At 45.9% G+C, this 16,920-nt stretch overlaps 1 protein-coding gene across 8 annotated transcripts in view; it reads right to left on the reverse strand.

The window, feature by feature from the left end:
* Window positions 1–16,689, reverse strand: part of ppme1 (protein phosphatase methylesterase 1) — a 78,189-nt gene extending 61,500 nt beyond the window's left edge. For 6 of the 8 annotated variants that reach the window (XM_038819200.1, XM_038819201.1, XM_038819195.1 and 3 more), the window contains exon 1: window positions 16,369–16,688. In XM_038819200.1, coding sequence (XP_038675128.1) covers window positions 16,369–16,476 — 108 coding nt within the window. In that variant the 5' untranslated portion in view covers window positions 16,477–16,688. Of the gene's footprint in view, window positions 1–16,368 lie in introns of all 8 variants that reach the window. The other 2 variants (XM_038819202.1, XM_038819203.1) reach the window with 1 other exon arrangement.
* Window positions 16,690–16,920: the final 231 nt, after the last annotated feature.

Raw genomic sequence — 16,920 nt, forward strand, 5'->3', positions numbered from 1 at the left:
CGGCAACACCAACACCAGACCCATTCGAGTATTGCCCTCCGTCATTGTCTCTCCGACACCCAAATGTATATCTACTCCCCCCCCACAAACAGATGCCTACTTATGTGTGTAAATAATTTTGCCAAGTGTACAGAGTTGCTGCTGAGTGGGTGCATAATACCCTACCAGTTACTGTATTTGATTTTGTATTTCTCTCGTGTTGTTATTTTTTTTCTTCCCCCTTTGTGATTTGTGTGTGTGTGCCCTTCTCTTCCTCATAAATATATATATCATATCCTGTGTACATAACGGCAAATACACTTTGTTCAAAAGCCCAATAAAAAACATTTATAAAAAAAAAGCGAGGATCCGTAGGATCATTGGCTCTCTAGGCTGTTTAGCACACTGGGCTAAATCTCTGGCTTTGAAAGCAGACCAGCAGCACGGTTCGATTCCCGTAACAGCCTCCCCGAACAGGTGCCGGAATGTGGCGCCTAGGGGCTTTTCACAGTAACTTCATTCAAGTCTACTCGTGACAATAAGCGATTTTCATTTCATTATTTCAAATCTCCAAACAGTCTGGCTTCAAATCACCATGAAAAATATCACCATTCTAAATCTATAAGCAATCTCCCTTTCCACCACCGGTTCTCAGGTTGCTGTATGACCAGTTTGATCAGTGGTTCCCCTCTCTAACCAGGATATTCCCCTCAACTGTTTCTCCACTTCTCAGAACAATGCAGCACCTTAGTCTTTAAAAAATAAACATTTTAGGGAGGTATTTTCAGTATAGTAACAACAAAATAAACAATATACATGAAACCATAAACATAGTGCAAAAGACCTCTCGTACAGGCCCCACCCTTATTGACCCCCTACTCTAAACTAAACTACTCCCCCCCCCACAACCGTCTGCTGACGATTAATTTTCCGCAAAGAAGTAGACGAATGGTTGCCACCTCCGGGTGAACCCTAACAGTGACCCTCTCAAGGCGAACTTGATTTTCTCCAGAGAAAGCTAGCCATGTCCGATAGCCAAGGTCACCGACTTTGAGTCCCTCCAAGCTAATAGTATCCGTCTCCGGGCTACCAGGGAAGCAAAGGCCAGAATGTCTGCCACTTTCTCCTCCTGGATTCCCGGGTCTTCGGATACCCCGAAAATCGCCACCTCTGGACTCAGCGCCACCCTTGTCTTTAACACCGTGGACATGACATCTGCAAACCCCTGCCAAAATCTCCTAAGCTTTGGACATGTCCAAAACATGTGGACATGGTTCGCTGGTCCTCCCGCACATTTTGCGCACCAGTCCTCCACCCCAAAGCATCTGCTCATCCAAGCCAATGTCATGTGAGCCCAATGAACAACCTTAAATTGTATCAGGCTGAGCCTGGCACATGTTGCAGACGAGTTGACTCTACTCAATGCGTCTCCCCACAGACCATCCTCTATCTCACCTTCGAGCTCCTCCTCCCACTTGCGCTTCAGCTCCTCGGTCTGCGTCTCCAAAGACCCCATAAGCTCCTTGTAAATGTCTGAGACACTCCCTGCTCCTACCCACCCTAGCACCTTTGTCTTTCAAGTGAGTCAATGCTCTCATGTCCTTGTTACAGTATTTCCTGTTACACTTCATCAGCTTTTGCTAATATTTATTTGCAAAGTCAGTTTGCTATAGCTAATATTTATTTGCAAAGTCAGTTTCCTTCTCTATTTGTCCTTATGATCCCAGTTGATATTATAAACTGGACAGAAAGATCCCAGAACTGAACTGCAGCTCAGACCGTAAATTATTTTAATAAAACACTGAGGAAGACAGTCACAGGACCCTTAATTAGTTTTAACAAGAAAAAAAAATTTAAACATGAAAAATTGGATTATTTACAATAATTCTTTAAGCCCCCTTTACTTAACAATTATACACAGATTTTAGGATTACAATGGTAAATCTTGATCAACAATGGTCTCATTATCACAAAGTTCCTTTTAAGTGGACACCCTCCACTCTGAACCCCAAGTGAATGTTTATAGATACCTCCTCAGAACCCCCACCTCCTCAGAACCCCCAAATGATTGTCATGTGAAGGTTTCCAAACTCCACTCCCAAAAACACAATACAAAATCTTATCTCATAGTTATATTTTCACTTAGCGGTTTGCATTCCAAAATCCAGACTAGGTTTTACAAATGACACTTTTAAACAAGAATCCAGTCCACGATTTCACACCAACCCCTTTAAGATTTCTTTGCCTTAACTGCTGTGCAAACTGCACACAATTGGTTGAACTCTCAATTAATAGACAGTGTTAAAATAACTTAAAACGTTTCATCTACCTCTGATGTCTGCTGTCCCATATTAAATCTAGTTACTGCAGTTGTCTCTTTAACTCAGAAAACTTACTCTTCCTTGAATTCTTCTGAACAATACTGTAAACGAGTGTTATAATTATACATCTTCTTCTTTGAATCCATTGTTAATGTTGCAAGTGCTGGGACGTAATTGTTGTTGTCACCTCTGTATATTCTTTTTAACTACTGTGTGTTTTGATTCTTTTCCATTACTGTTATTTTGATGTTTAACTAGCTGCTCCCATTTTTGAGTTCATACTGTATTTTAATCTCTGTAATTTTTAGATATTAAAAGATTTGTGGTCAGTTATCACATCTTTTTGTGGCGGATTTCTGGGCTGGCACAGGGTAGGTATTAGGAGGTCGAGGGACCTGTTTGTGGTTGGGAGGTTCGCGAGCCTGGGTGAGTTAGAGGGGAAGTTTGGGCTCCCCCCGGGGAACATAGAACATAGAGAACATAGAGCAGTACAGCACAGAACAGGCCCTTCGGCCCTCAATGTTGTGCCGAGCCATGATCACCCTACTCAAACCCACGTATTCACCCTATACCCGTAACCCAACAACCTCCCCCTTAACCCTACTTTTATTAGGACACTACGGGCAATTTTAGCATGGCCAATCCACCTAACCCGCACATCTTTTAACATGTTTAGGTACATGCAGGTTAGGGCGTTTGCCAGGCGGCAGGTGGAGGGGTTCCCTCTGTTGCCCCCACGTGGGGTACGGGTACTCTCGGGGGTGTGGGTTGGAGGAGGGAGGATTTCTGACGTATACCGCGTAATGCAGGAGATAGACGAGGCCTCGGTGGAGGAGCTGAAGGGTAAATGGGAAGAGGAGCTGGGTGAGGAGATTGAGGAGGGGACGTGGACAGATGCCCTGGAAAGGGTGAATTCCTCCTCTTCCTGTGCGAGGCTTAGCCTCATACAGTTCAAGGTGCTGCACAGGGCCCACATGACTGGGACGAGGATGAGTAGGTTTTTTGGGGGCGAAGATAGGTGTGCTAGGTGCTCGGGGAGCCCAGCGAACCACGTCCATATGTTTTGGGCATGCCCAGCGCTGGGGGAGTTTTGTAAGGAGGTAGCAAGGACGGTGTCAAGGGTGGTAGGATCCAGGGTCAAGCCAGGCTGGGGACTCGCAATTTTTGGGGTTGCAGTGGAGCCGGGAGTGCAGGAGGCGATAGAGGCCGGTGTTCTGGCCTTTGCGTCCCTAGTAGCCTGGCGGCGGATCTTGCTTCAATGGAAGGATGCGAGGCCCCCAAGCGTGGAGGCCTGGATCAATGATATGGCGGGGTTCATCAAATTGGAGAAGGTGAAATTTGCCCTGAGGGGATCAGTACAGGGGTTCTTTAGGCAGTGGCAGCCTTTCCTGGACTTCCTGGCGGAACGGTAGGGAAATAGGCCGGCAGCAGCAGCAACCCGGGGGGGGGGGGGGGGGGGGGGGGGGCGGTTTGATTCGGTGGGAGGGAGAATTGTGTACATGGGTTTGTTGGATGTGGCAGGTGTTATCTCTTTCCTTTTTGTTGTTTGCTTTTTTTGTTTTTGTGGTTGCTTTTGTAGTTGGGTGGTTGTTGTTCTTGGGTTTTTACCATGGTTGTTTTGTTAATATTGTTTTGTTGTTTATATTTTGTGAAAATCTTAATAAAAATTATTTTATAAAAAAAGTTATCACATCTTTTTGGCAATGAGAATTTTTTTAAAATTAGAGTTTCAGCAGGTTCAACATGAGGTTTTGTTAAGTTTATTGCAACCATGGCTATGTTAAGGTCAATCAATGAGTTTGTGGAGGAAAATGAGAACCGGATTGAATATGTGGAAAGGTTTAAAACACTTTCCTGGCAAATGGGATTGCAAACTAGGCTAGAGAGTGCTTAATTCTCCTGAGTGCATGTGGGGCCAAGACTTACAAGCTAGTGAGAAATTTAGCTACACCACGGAAACCAGGGAAGGTTTGCATATTTAGTTACACTCGTTCAGAATCACCACAAGCCTAAGTTCTCATTACTTGCACAACGTTTCAAATTCCATAGTCATGCTTGGAAGATGGGACAGTCTGTAGTTTACTTTGTTGCCGAATTGTGCCAGGCTTCTGAACATTGCGAGTCTGGGGCAATTTTGGAAGACATACTTTGGACACACTAGTTTGTGGCATTAACGAGGATGGCATTCAGTGGCATTTCTTGGGAGAAGTCATACTTACTTTTAAGGAGGCTCTAGAAATTGGCTGCCAATAATGCTCACAAGGCCAATGGTGGCACGCAAATAGAAAAAGCTGCAAGTAAAAAGGTGAAGACAGTGAAGTGTTTTAGGTGTTGGGGGGGGGGGGGAGCACTCTGTGATTCATTGTAAGTGTATGGACACTATTCATCACCAACAAGAAGGGGTATTTAGTGAAGAAGTGCCAGGGTGCTAAGAGCAAGTAGAAGGCTGAACAGGGAACCTCAAATGCAAAGAAGCCTCAGTCAAACTCACATTGCTTAGAAAGCTCAGGAACACTAATACGACATGCTAAATAGGAGTAAGGGGAATGCAGAATCCTATTTATGTTACAGTGGAGGTCAATGGACAGATAAATCTAGGAGGAGCCTCTAACATCAGTAATCAGTGAGGAAACCTTCAGGAAGATTTGGGGCTCTAAACAGGCACCAGCCTTTACTTGGGCTGGAATCAATTTTCAGATTTACACCAGTGAGACTACACCATTGCTTGGGAGTGTTAGAGGTACACATTACAGGGGCGGCGTGGCGGCGCAGTGGTTAGCACTGCTGCCTCACAGCGCTAAGGACATGGGATTGACCCCGGCCTTGGATCACTGTCCATGTGGGGTTTGCACATTCTCCCTGTGTGTCCCCACCCCACGTCCCAAAGAGGTGCAGGGTAGGTGGATTGGCCACGCTAAATTGGGAAAAAAAATAGGGTACTTTAAATTTATATATTTTTTAAAAAGAGGTACACATTGTATACAACAGCCAAGCAGCAAGAACACGGTCCTGGTAGTAAGAGAGCATGGGCATAATCTACGAGGGTGTGACTGGCTCACGAAACTTCAGTTGAACTGGGGTGAGATAAAGCACACAAAAAGTGGCAGAGGATGTCATTCAGAAATATGCTGAAGTTTTCAAAGACGAACTGGGTTAATTGCAGGATGCTGCAGTGAAATTATTCATAGATCCTCAGGCTTCTCCTCACTTTTGCAAACAGAGGACAGTGCTAACGCCATGAAAAGCAAATGTGGCAGAGGAGTTGGAGCAGCTACAAAGGTTAGGAATCATTGCGTCCAGTTTCTCATTTGGCAGCTCCAAGTGTTCCCGTTCTTAAAAGCGATGGGATATGTGGGAATTATAAAATTATTAATCAGGTTTCCAAGCTGGATGCTACCCGTTGCCGGGTATAGAACATCTGTTTTCAATCCTTACAGGAGTAAAGACTTCAAAACTGGACATATGCCAGGCTTATCAACAACTCTTGCCAGAGGAAGATTCAAAGCAGTACATGACCATTAATGCGCACAGAAGGGTTGTTCAAGTACAATTGTTCGTTTTTTGGCATATCCCCGTCCGGTGATCTTCCAAAGATGATGGATAACCTGTTACATGGCATTCTGCAGTATTGCAGACTACTTGGATGACATTTTAATTACAGGCAAGACTGAGGAGGAGCACCATAGCAACCTGGACCAAGTTTTAAAATACATTTTCAGGGGCGGGTCTGAGTCTGAAGTGCAGCAAGTGCATTTTTTCAGGCACTGAGCGTGGAGTATTTAGGCCACAGAACTACGGGCCAAGGCTCATCTCCTGTGGAAGGGAAAGTTTGAGTGATTAAGGAAGCTCTGGAGCTCAGGTGATTTATAGGTTGATAAACTATTATGCAAAGTTTTGCCAGACCTGTCTACAGTGCTGGATCCACTGTACCTACCTCTGCACAAAGAAACCAAATGGAAGTGGGAGCCTGCACAGAACAAGGCTTTCAAAGATATGAAAGCGCTGCTGCAATTGACAAATCTGCTAGTCCATTTTGATCAAGGCAGGGGGCATATTCTGTCATGTGATGCCTCGCCCTACGGTGTGGGAATGGTAATTTCTCATGTAATGGAGGACCGGTACGTAAAACCTATTGGTTTTGTATCTAGAAAACTTGCAACGGTTGAAAAGTACTTTCACAGTTGGACAAAGAAGGTTGAGCTATAGTTTTTGCAGTAAAACGATTCAGTCAGTACCTCTACGATCATTCGTTCACCATGTGTACCGGTCACAAGCCGTTGATTAGCCTCTTCAGTGAGTCAAAATGCATTCCTCCTATGGCCTCAGCAAGAATACAATGCTCGGCACTTGCATTATCAGAGTATCAGCACACCATTGTGCACAGTGCAGGGAAGGACAATTCTAATGCGTTAAATTGTCTCCCTTTACCAGATTTGCCAACAGCTATTGCATGCTCCCGAGACGATTTTATTACTAGGAGAGACTTGCCTGATTTCCAGTGAGTGTACATAGGAATAGGAGTAGACCATTCAGCCTCAAGCCTATCCCCCCATTTAATGAGATCATGGCCGATCTGTGGCGTAACTCTGGCCTATATCCCTTAATATCTTTGCTTAACTAAAATTAAAAATCAAACAAATTAAGCAGTGGATGGAAGAGATCCTATACTGTCACAAATTAAAAGATTTCTGCTGCAAGGATGACCATCCATCATAAAATATGATGGGTTGAAGCCGTACTGGGGCTGGTTTAGCACAGTGGGCTAAACAGCTGGCTTGTAATGGAGAACAAGGCAGCAGGGCGGGTTCAATTCCAGTACTGGCTTCCCTGAACAGGTGGTGGAATGTGGCGACTAGCGGCTTTTCAGAGTAACTTCATTGAAGCAGACTTGTGACAATAAGCGATTATTATTATTACTTATGCGAGGCGCAAAGACAAGTTAAGTGTGCAGGATGGTTGCAAACTGTGGGGGTCGAGGGTTGTTGGTCCACGCCTGGTCATTCGCAAGTAATGGACGAATTTCATATAGCTCATCCAGGTGCCCCTTGAATGGAAAGTTAAGATACTGTCATATGTTTGGTAGCCTAACATGGAGTACTCCACGCTTTTTCAGCCAGCTTCAAATGGTTCGGCAGAGAGCGAGCTGTTCAGACATTGAAAAACAGGATTAAAGATACTTTACGGACCAAGCTCTCTGGGTTCTTAATCCAATATCATAGAATTTACACAGCTGGAAGAGGCCATTCAGCCCATGGAGTCTGCACCGGCTCTTGGAAAGAGCACCCCACTTAAGGCCACACCTTCACCCTATCCCTGTAACCCCAGCTAACCTTTTTTGGACACCAAGGGCAATTTATCATGGCCAATCCACCTAACCTGTACATCTTTGGACTGTGGGAGGAAACCGGAGCACCCGGAGGAAACCCACGCAGACACGGGGAGAACATGCAGACTCTGCACAGACAGTGACCTAAGCCCGGAATCAAACCTGGGACCCTGAAGTTGTGAAGCAACTGTGCTGACCATTATGCTACCGTGCTGCCCTTATCGTATCACACCACAAACAACTATGGGAGTTTCCCCAGCTGAATTATTGATGGCTAGAAGACCAAAGTCTCACTTGGTTCTGCTACATCCAGATGTCAAAGCAAAAGTTGGTTAGAGACGAGGAAATCAGGACAGACACGAGGGATTTTAACCCAAATAATTGTATTGATATCAGGAATTTTGGCTGTAACCAGCGCTAGTTACCTGTAGTTATTCTTTACCCAAGTGGTCCAGTATCTTTCATAGTGAAATTGAACAATGGAAGAGATGCTCACAGGCACCATGATCATACTTGTCTACGTCAGGAATTGGAGACAGCAAAAGTTCCTTGGATAACACAATAGAAGAAAGTTCAACAAGTGATTCCTGTTGAACCAGGACTTCCAGTGGACTCTACTTCAGGAAAAGGACACATTCACAGATACTCAACATACTCCTGTGCCCACAAGTTCAATTGAAGCATCAGTCAAGCATCACCAGAGTTGACCAAGTCCACCAGTGGTACTGCTCTGATCACAGCATAGTAGCAAAGCTCCTGAAAGACTGTTGTATAATTGAGGCATTAATTTCATTGAATTTCTATCTTTAAGGGGGATGAGGAGTGTTATAATTATGCATCTTATTTAAATATATTACTGACATCATCAGTAAATGCTGTGATGTCATTAGCGTGTTGTTACCTACGTATATTCATAACTGCCATCAGTCCAGATTCTTTTCAGTTACTATTACTCCATTACCAACCCACCCCAGGGCAAGATCCCGGTCTCTTCCTCCAGTAGGATCAACAGAAAACCTCTACCAAACCCAAAACATTTCCCGTTCCGGGAGCCATCTCTCCTGAGAGGCTGACAATCGATGCGGAGATCCAACATCGTATGAAATCCGCGACAGCCTCCTTCAGGCGCTGAAGGACGAGAGTCTTCGACGACTGCAATATCTATGCTGACACCAAGATTCTCATGTACAAGGCGGACATCCTCTCAACTCTTCTTCCAAATATTTTTATTCCAACAACCTTTTCATTATACACAAACAACAACAATACATAAAATCCTAATCCCCCCAAACCCTCCCTCCCCTCATCTCCCAAGAAAATAAAAAATCTGAACAGAGACAAACCTTCCTCCCCAACAGCTGACGGTAGCCAGCTTTCTGAAAAAGCCAAAAGGCTGCCACATCAAATAGAACCCTTCCACCCTCCCCCCTCATGGTATACCTGATCTTTTCAAATTGTAAAAATTCTATCAAGACCCCCAGCCATGCCGAGGCCTTAGACGGCACCGGGAAACTCCACCCAAGCAGAACTCGCCTCTGGACTATTAGCGAGGTGAAGGCTAGGACATCTACTCTCGTCCTCATCTGCAGCACCGGCGAGCCAGACACTCCAAAAATGGTCACTAATTGAATGCCCAAAATCCCTGACATTGTATCAAAAAAGGAAACCCAGAAATGAGCTTGGGGCAAGACAAAAACATGTGCGTGTGATTCGCCAGCCCCCTAGAGCATCACTAACACCTATCCCTCAATCTCGAGAAAGAACCCACCTGGTCAGGTGCGCCCTGTGCACCATCTTGAACTGGATCAGGCTTAATCTCGCACATGAGGATGTGAAGTTGCCCCTGTGAAGAATCTCACTCCACACTCCCCCCTCAAAGACCAAACCCAGCTCACCCTCCCACTTCCTCCAACGATGCCTGCGTTGTCGCCAACATCAACCCATAGACATCCAAAATCTTACCCTCCCCCAAACACAGGACCTTGTCCATAAGCGAAGGCAGCGATATCAGGGGAAATGAAGGAAGCTCCCGGTGTAAAAACTCGCACACTGGAAAGGACCTGAATACATTCCTTCTTGGGAGCTGGAACTTCTCTAACAACTCGAGTAGGCCAGCAAACCTACCTTCCAGAAACATGAACCTAAACTCTCCAACCCCTCCCTCTCTCATGCCCGAAAAGATCAATCTAAGCCAGACGGTGGATCCTGCAGTGACACGGGAATGCTGACTAAATTGATTCCAAATTCCCAAGTGGCTATCACCACTGGGCTCGAAGAGAATCTAGCTACTACGGGAAAAACTGGAGTGGCACAGGAACCAGGCACCTCAGACTCAACCCGATGCACAACACCTCCTCCATACACCCCCAGAATGAATCCGGATCCTTGAACCATACCAGCACCGTATCCAGATTTGCCTCCCAGTGGAACACAGATTGGGTAGTGCCAACACCCCTCCCGACTGCCTATTCCTTTGCAAAAAACATCCAATGAACCCGAGGAGTCTTACCAGTCACAATTTATTAACCCTGCAAAAGAAAGACTGGGAGGCACTGGAACAGAAACAAAAACTCAGGAGAATATTAACCTTCATCGTCTGTACTCTTCCTGCATAGGGGCATCCCACCTTTTCAAATTGGCTTTCACCCGACTATAAAAGTTAAGTTTACGGAATGTAAACCTGCAACCCAACGTTTTGGTTCTCCAGATCGTCAACCTTGGCCTTTAGCCAACTCTGCACTCCTCAGCCAGCAACACCATCTCTGCCTCCAGGGAGACAATCCAATCACTATGGTCAGAGAGCACCACCTCCACCTTCTGTATCATCGCCCCATGTACCTCTATCCGCCGGTTCACTTTGTCCATCGTCGCCCGAATTAGGGCCAAAGTCTTCTCCAGATCCTCAGCGACCGCCTGCCGCTGCTTCTTAAATTCATCAGTCAAGAAGCTAACCAACTTCTCAGTCGTCCACTGAGGGGCCACCGACTCAACTGAATCTGCCACCAAGTTCTGCCATGCAGAGGTTCAAGAAACCTTAAGAGTCTGACGACAATCCCCGGCTCACTTCTGCCTTGAGCAATATTTATTGGGCATTACTTGAATGAGGGGATCAAACAAACTACAAATTCCTCCAAAAGAAAAATCACCCATAAACTGGGCAGAAGGGGCCAGAACCAAGCACCCTGGCAGGAACCACTGCATGTGGAACTGCTCACCACATAGCCACCACCGGAGGTCCCTCTCCAACTCTTCTGCACAGGTCAGAAACTTGGACTATGTACAGACGCCACCTTAAGGCCCTGGAGGAGGTACCATCAATGCTGTTTGAGACGGATTCACCACATCAACTGGGAGGACAGGCATACTAACATCAGTGTCCTTGAAGGAGCCAAGAGCACCAGCATCAAGGCTATAATCATCCGAAACCAACTCCACGTGCTATGGGTGGAATCCAGACTGTCAAAGCAAATCCTTTTTGCCCAGCTCAAGGCAGGCTTCTGAACAAGAGGAGGAGAAAGGAAGCGCTTCAAAGACACTCTGACGACTTACCTTAATGCAAATTAGATGTCAACACATGAGAGACCCTTGCTCAGCAGAAACCTACTTGAAGGAACCTCCTGATTGAAGGGACACAATTCTTCGAGGAAAGCTGCCGGCAAGAGGAGGCCCGGAAATGGAGCCCAAGAAAGGTTATCAGTGATCTAAAGTCCAAGGACCGATCCCACCTTCTGGAAACACCTGCCAAATATGCAGTTGCAGATGCGGCTTTAGGGTTGGCTCATCAGCCATGCAAGAACCCATGACCAGTAACACGGCAGACAATCATACTCGTTAGCGAGTGATCACCATTTTTGAGTTCTCATTTTTGAGTCAATACTGTATTTTAATCGTGTTATTTTTATATATTGAAAGATGATTAACTTTAACAACATGTTTTGTCTATCTTTGCGTGGTCAAGTTACCACAAATAACTTGGTCTCTGTTCACTTAGTTCCAGTCATCTTTTTTTTTTGGAAATGTTTTTTATTGAGTTTTCATATTTTATATCCAACAAATTACACGGAAAAAAAACACGGAAAAATTAACATGTATATTTACAGGTAAGCATCTTCATAATAACAACTGTGGCCACCCCCTTTAACCGGCATACATATTTTACATTCCCCAATATGGCCGAGGCACATGTTTATAGGCATTTATTTACAATTTGGTTTTGGGCCTTAGCTTGCCATCAGACTGTCGCTTGCGGCTTTGTCCTTCCTTTTTTTTTGGAATAATTTTTATTCAAGTTTTCAACAACAAATTTTATCACAACAGAGAAAAACAGAAACCCCTCCCCTCCAATACAAAAACAATAAAGTAACAAGAAAAAGAAATAAGCATAAAACCATGAGAACAAACCCCCATAACGAACCCATAGCCCCCCCGGCTACCTTCCCCCGATTCCCGTCCATTTTCCCCTGATTCTTGGCCACCCGACTATTCTTCCTCTTCTCGTTGGCCACAAACAGGTCCCGGAACAATTGCATGAATGGCCCACGTTCTGTGGAAGCCGTCGTCTGACCCTCGGATGGCAAATTTGATTTTCTCCATTTGGAGAGATTCCGAGAGGTCGGACAGCCAGTCTGCAGCTCTGGGCGGTGCTGCTGACCGCCAGCCAAACAGGATTCTACGGTGGGCGATCAGGGAGGCAAAGGCAAGGGCTTCCGCCCTCCTCCCCAGGAATAGATCTGGCTGGTCTGAAACCCTGAAGACCGCCACTATCGGGCATGGCTCCACCCTCACCCCCACCACTTTGGACATAACCTCGAAGAAGGCTGTCCAGTACTCCACAAGTCTGGGGCAAGACCAGAACATGTGGGCGTGGTTGGCCGGGCCTCTTTGGCACCGTTCACATCTGTCCTCCACCTCCGGGAAGAACCTACTCATACGGTTTCTCGTTAAGTGGGCTCTATGTACCACTTTTAGTTGCGTCAGGCTGAGCCTTGCGCACGTGGAGGTGGAGTTGACCCTATGCAGTGCTTCGCTCCAGAGTCCCCACCCTATCTCAATCCCCAGGTCATCCTCCCATTTCTTTCTTGTTGCATCCAGTACGGTGTCGTCCCTTTCTACCAGTCGGTCATATATGCCGCTACAGTTCCCTTTCTCTAGGATACTTGCGTCCAATAGGTCTTCCAGTAGTGTCTGTCGTGGCGGTTGTGGGTACGTCCTTGTCTCCTTTCATAAGAAGTTTTTGAGCTGCAGATACCGTAGCTCGTTCCCCCTGGCTAGCCGAAATTTCTCTGTCAGTTCGTCCAGTGTTCGATCCTGCCGTCCGTGTATAGGTCCCTGACTGTCAGTGTCCCTCCGTCCTGCCTCCACCTTTTGAAGGTGGCGTCAGTCAGTGCTGGTGTGAACCTATGGTTGTTGCAGATGGGAGCCTTGTCCGACATTTTGGTCAGGCCAAATTGCTTCCGCAGTTGGTTCCAGGATTGGAGGGTGGCTGTCACCACTGGGCTGCTGGAGTGTTTTTTGGGTGGGGATGGGAGTGCTGCCATGGCGAGGGACCGGAGGGAGGTCCCGAGGCAGGAGGCCTCCTCCGCACGCACCCACTCGGCCTCTGGCTCCTGGATCCATCCCCTTACTCGCTCGGCTGTTGCCGCCCAGTGGTAGAATTGTTTTTTTGGGAGGGCTAGCCCCCCCCCGGATTTTGCTTTTTGTAGGACCTTCTTTGGGATCCTAGTATAGTTCCAGTCATCTTAAACACTCGTTCTGTCCCAATTCCCTGGTTATCTGAATTGTAACTGGTACTTTAGGACACCTGCCTCTTTGCAGCTCCCATCCTGTCCAGTCTTTCTTCTGCCAAAGTTGAGAGATGTTCACTCCCCTAGATCCTGTCTCCAACTGCAATCAAACTTAACTAAAACTAAACTAACTAACTAAAACTTAAAAAGCTTATCTACTTACAAGGCCCCAGTTGCTAAGCAACATCCACATACTTATGCCGTTTATTTCTTCTTCATGCCGTAGCCCTCTCTAAGCATAATAGAATTACAATTGGAATTGAAACCAACCCACACACATGGAAACATTTTTGTCCAGCATCAAGAGAACCAGTTGATACCTCCACAAAACAAGGACCAAAACATGCAAAATTCACAGAATCCTGACAGTGCAGGAGGCCATTCGGCCCATCGAGCCTCCAAAATATCACCCTATCCAGGCCCATTCCCCCACCTTATCCCCGTAAACCCATCTTACCAGGGGCTGGTTTAGCACAGGCTGAATAGCTGGCTTTTAAAGCAGACCAAGACAGGGCAGCAGCGCGGGTTCAATTCCCTTACCAGCCTCCCCGAACAGGCGCCGGAATGTGGCGACTAGGGTCTTTTCACAGTAACTTAATTTGAAGCCTACTTGTGAAAATAAGCGATTTTCATTTTTCATTAACCTGCACATTTTTGGACTTGAGGAAACCCATGCAGACACGGGGAGAAAGTACAGGTTCCACACAGCCAAGGCCGGAATCAAAGCCGGGATCCCTTGCGCTGTGATGCAGCAGTGCCAACAACTGTGCCACAGTCCTTTCTAACAATCTGTTAATTTACCCTTTCCAAATAAGAACACAACTGGAGCAGGCCTTTGAGTCTGCTCCACCATTCAACATATTTGATCTGATCTTGGACACAACTGTGGTCTATTCCTGCCTGCCAATAACCTTCTCAATCAGTAAGAATTAACAACAACATCTCCTCCACAATAGTCCTCAATACCGGGGCCCCGCAAGGCTGCGTACTTAGCCCCCTACTCTACTCCCTGTACACACACGACTGCGTGGCAAAATTTGGTTCCAACTCCATCTACAAGTTTGCTGATGATACAACCATAGTGAGCCGGATCTCGAATAATGACGAGTCAGAATACAGGAAGGAGATACAGAACCTAGTGGAGTGGTGTAGCGACAACAATCTCTCCCTCAATGCCAGCAAAACTAAAGAGCTGGTCATTGACTTCAGGAAGCAAAGTACTGTACATACCCCTATAAAAGAAAATTACTGCGGATGCTGGAATCTGAAACGAAAGAGAAAATGCTGGAAAATCTCAGCAAGTCTGGCAGCATCTGTAGGGAGAGAAAAGAGCTAACGTTTTGAGTTCGATGACTCTTTGTCAAAGCTCACGTCAGCTTTGACAAGGAGTCATCGGACTCGAAACGTTAGCTCTTTTCTCTCCCTACAGATGCTGCCAGACTTGCTGAGATTTTCCAGCATTTTCCCTTTCGTTACTGTACACACCCCTGTCAGCATCAACGGGACCGAGGTGGAGATGGTGAGGAGTTTCAAATTCCTAGGGGTGCACATCTCCAAAAATCTGTCCTGGTCCACCCACGTCGACGCTACCACCAAGAAAGCACAACAGCGCCTATATTTCCTCAGGAAACTAAGGAAATTTGGCATGTCCACATTAACCCTTACCAACTTTTACAGATGCACCATAGAAAGCATCCTTTCTGGCTGCACCACAGCCTGGTATGGCAACTGCTCGGCCCAGGACCGCAAGAAACTTCAAAGAGTCGTGAACACCCCTCAGTCTACCACACGAACCTGCCTCCCATCTATTAACTCCATCTACACCTCCCGCTGCCTGGGGAAAGCAGGCAGCATAATCAAAGACCCCTCCCACCCGGCTTACTCACTCTTCCAACTTCTTCCATCGGGCAGGAGATACAGAAGTCTGGGAACACGCATGAACAGACTCAAAAACAGCTTCTTCCCTGCTGTTACCAGACTCCTAAATAATCCTCTTATGGACTGACCTCATTCACACTACACTCTGTATGCTTCATCCGATGGCAGTGTTTATGTAGTTACATTGTATACCTTGTGTTGCCCTATTCTGTATTTTCTTTTATTCCCTTTTCTTCCCATGTACTTAATGAGCTGCTTGCAGAAAAATACTTTTCACTGTACCTCGGTACACGTGACAATAAACAAATCCAATCTCTCTTCTGCCCATTTCAACCTTGAATGTATTCAATGACTCAGCCTCCCGAGTTCTCTGGGGTAGAGAATTCCAAAGATCAACGATCTTCTGAGAGAAGAAATTCCTTCTCATAGGAGTCTTAAATGGGCGACCCCTTATTCTGAAACTGTGCCCCCTTCTAGATTCTGAAAATAGAACTGATGAAAGGTCACAGACCTGAAATGTTCACTCTATTTTTCTCACCACAGATTCTGCCAGATCTGAGTACTTCCAACATTTTGTTTTTATTTCAGACGTCCAGCATCCACAGTATTTTACTTTTGTCAAAAGGATTAAATCTTTTCTTTGCATTGTTCAATCGCCAGCTGCATGCATATAGTACATGGTGCAGATAAAAACAGCCTAATTAATACTGCATTTAGCTTTGGGGGGGGGGGGGGGGGGGAAGAGGAAGAGAACATCAATCGCCCAGCCGTACTGAATGAAGGCTATCTATGCTGCAAGCATTGTTTTAAAACCGTAAGTTAAACTTACACAATCTGTTCTACTTCTGCTGAAGAAATATGTTGAAATGACAAACAGGTTAAAGTTTATTTGACGATCCATTTAACATAAAACTATCGCAAGTGAATTATTTGATCTCAAAATCAACCAAACTACAAAATAAATCATACTTCATCTTGGTTGAAAAATCGCCTCAAAAACTGACTGGGTTTTTTTTAAGCAGTCAGTCGAAAAATAAACAGGATCCAGAGTTTGGATTTAAAACCTACGGTGCACACTAACCCCATTCTCATTTTTGATCCAGGCTGAAGACCTGACGGCATCGGTGGTCGCGAAGGCAATTTGCTCAGGAACAACTCTTTCTCCAAAGAAGACATGTTTCATACACATCAAATTTAAAAAAAAGAAACTAATTATCTTCCCAGCTTATTGTCGCAGCTCTTACGAAGCGGCTGCTCTCGCATCGTACTTATAAAGACACTACATAAATATCAAGGTATCCCGCCGATAGTGAACACAGAATTTAAATGTATATTTTAAAAGTCCTATCTCTATTCCTGAAGATGGCCTACTCCTCCATCAGAGGGGGCGGGGGGAGCCGTCGCTGCACCGGTGCCTTGCCTGCCGGGACTTGTAGTCCACCCGGTGTTTGCCGCCAAGCAATTCGGGCGGCAGGCCGGAGAGCAGAACTACAGTTCCCGTGAGGCCGTTCGCCGCATTACGTAATTGTTGGCCAGCACCGGATGTCTGCTCAGTATTCTGGAAGTTGTAGGTTTGATATTTGGATTCCGACGCGCCGTTGCCCTGGTTACCAGTTTGAATGTGAACGGAAAC

The sequence above is a fragment of the Scyliorhinus canicula genome, chromosome 14 (genome assembly GCF_902713615.1).
Source record: "Scyliorhinus canicula chromosome 14, sScyCan1.1, whole genome shotgun sequence".
NCBI lineage: Eukaryota > Metazoa > Chordata > Chondrichthyes > Carcharhiniformes > Scyliorhinidae > Scyliorhinus > Scyliorhinus canicula.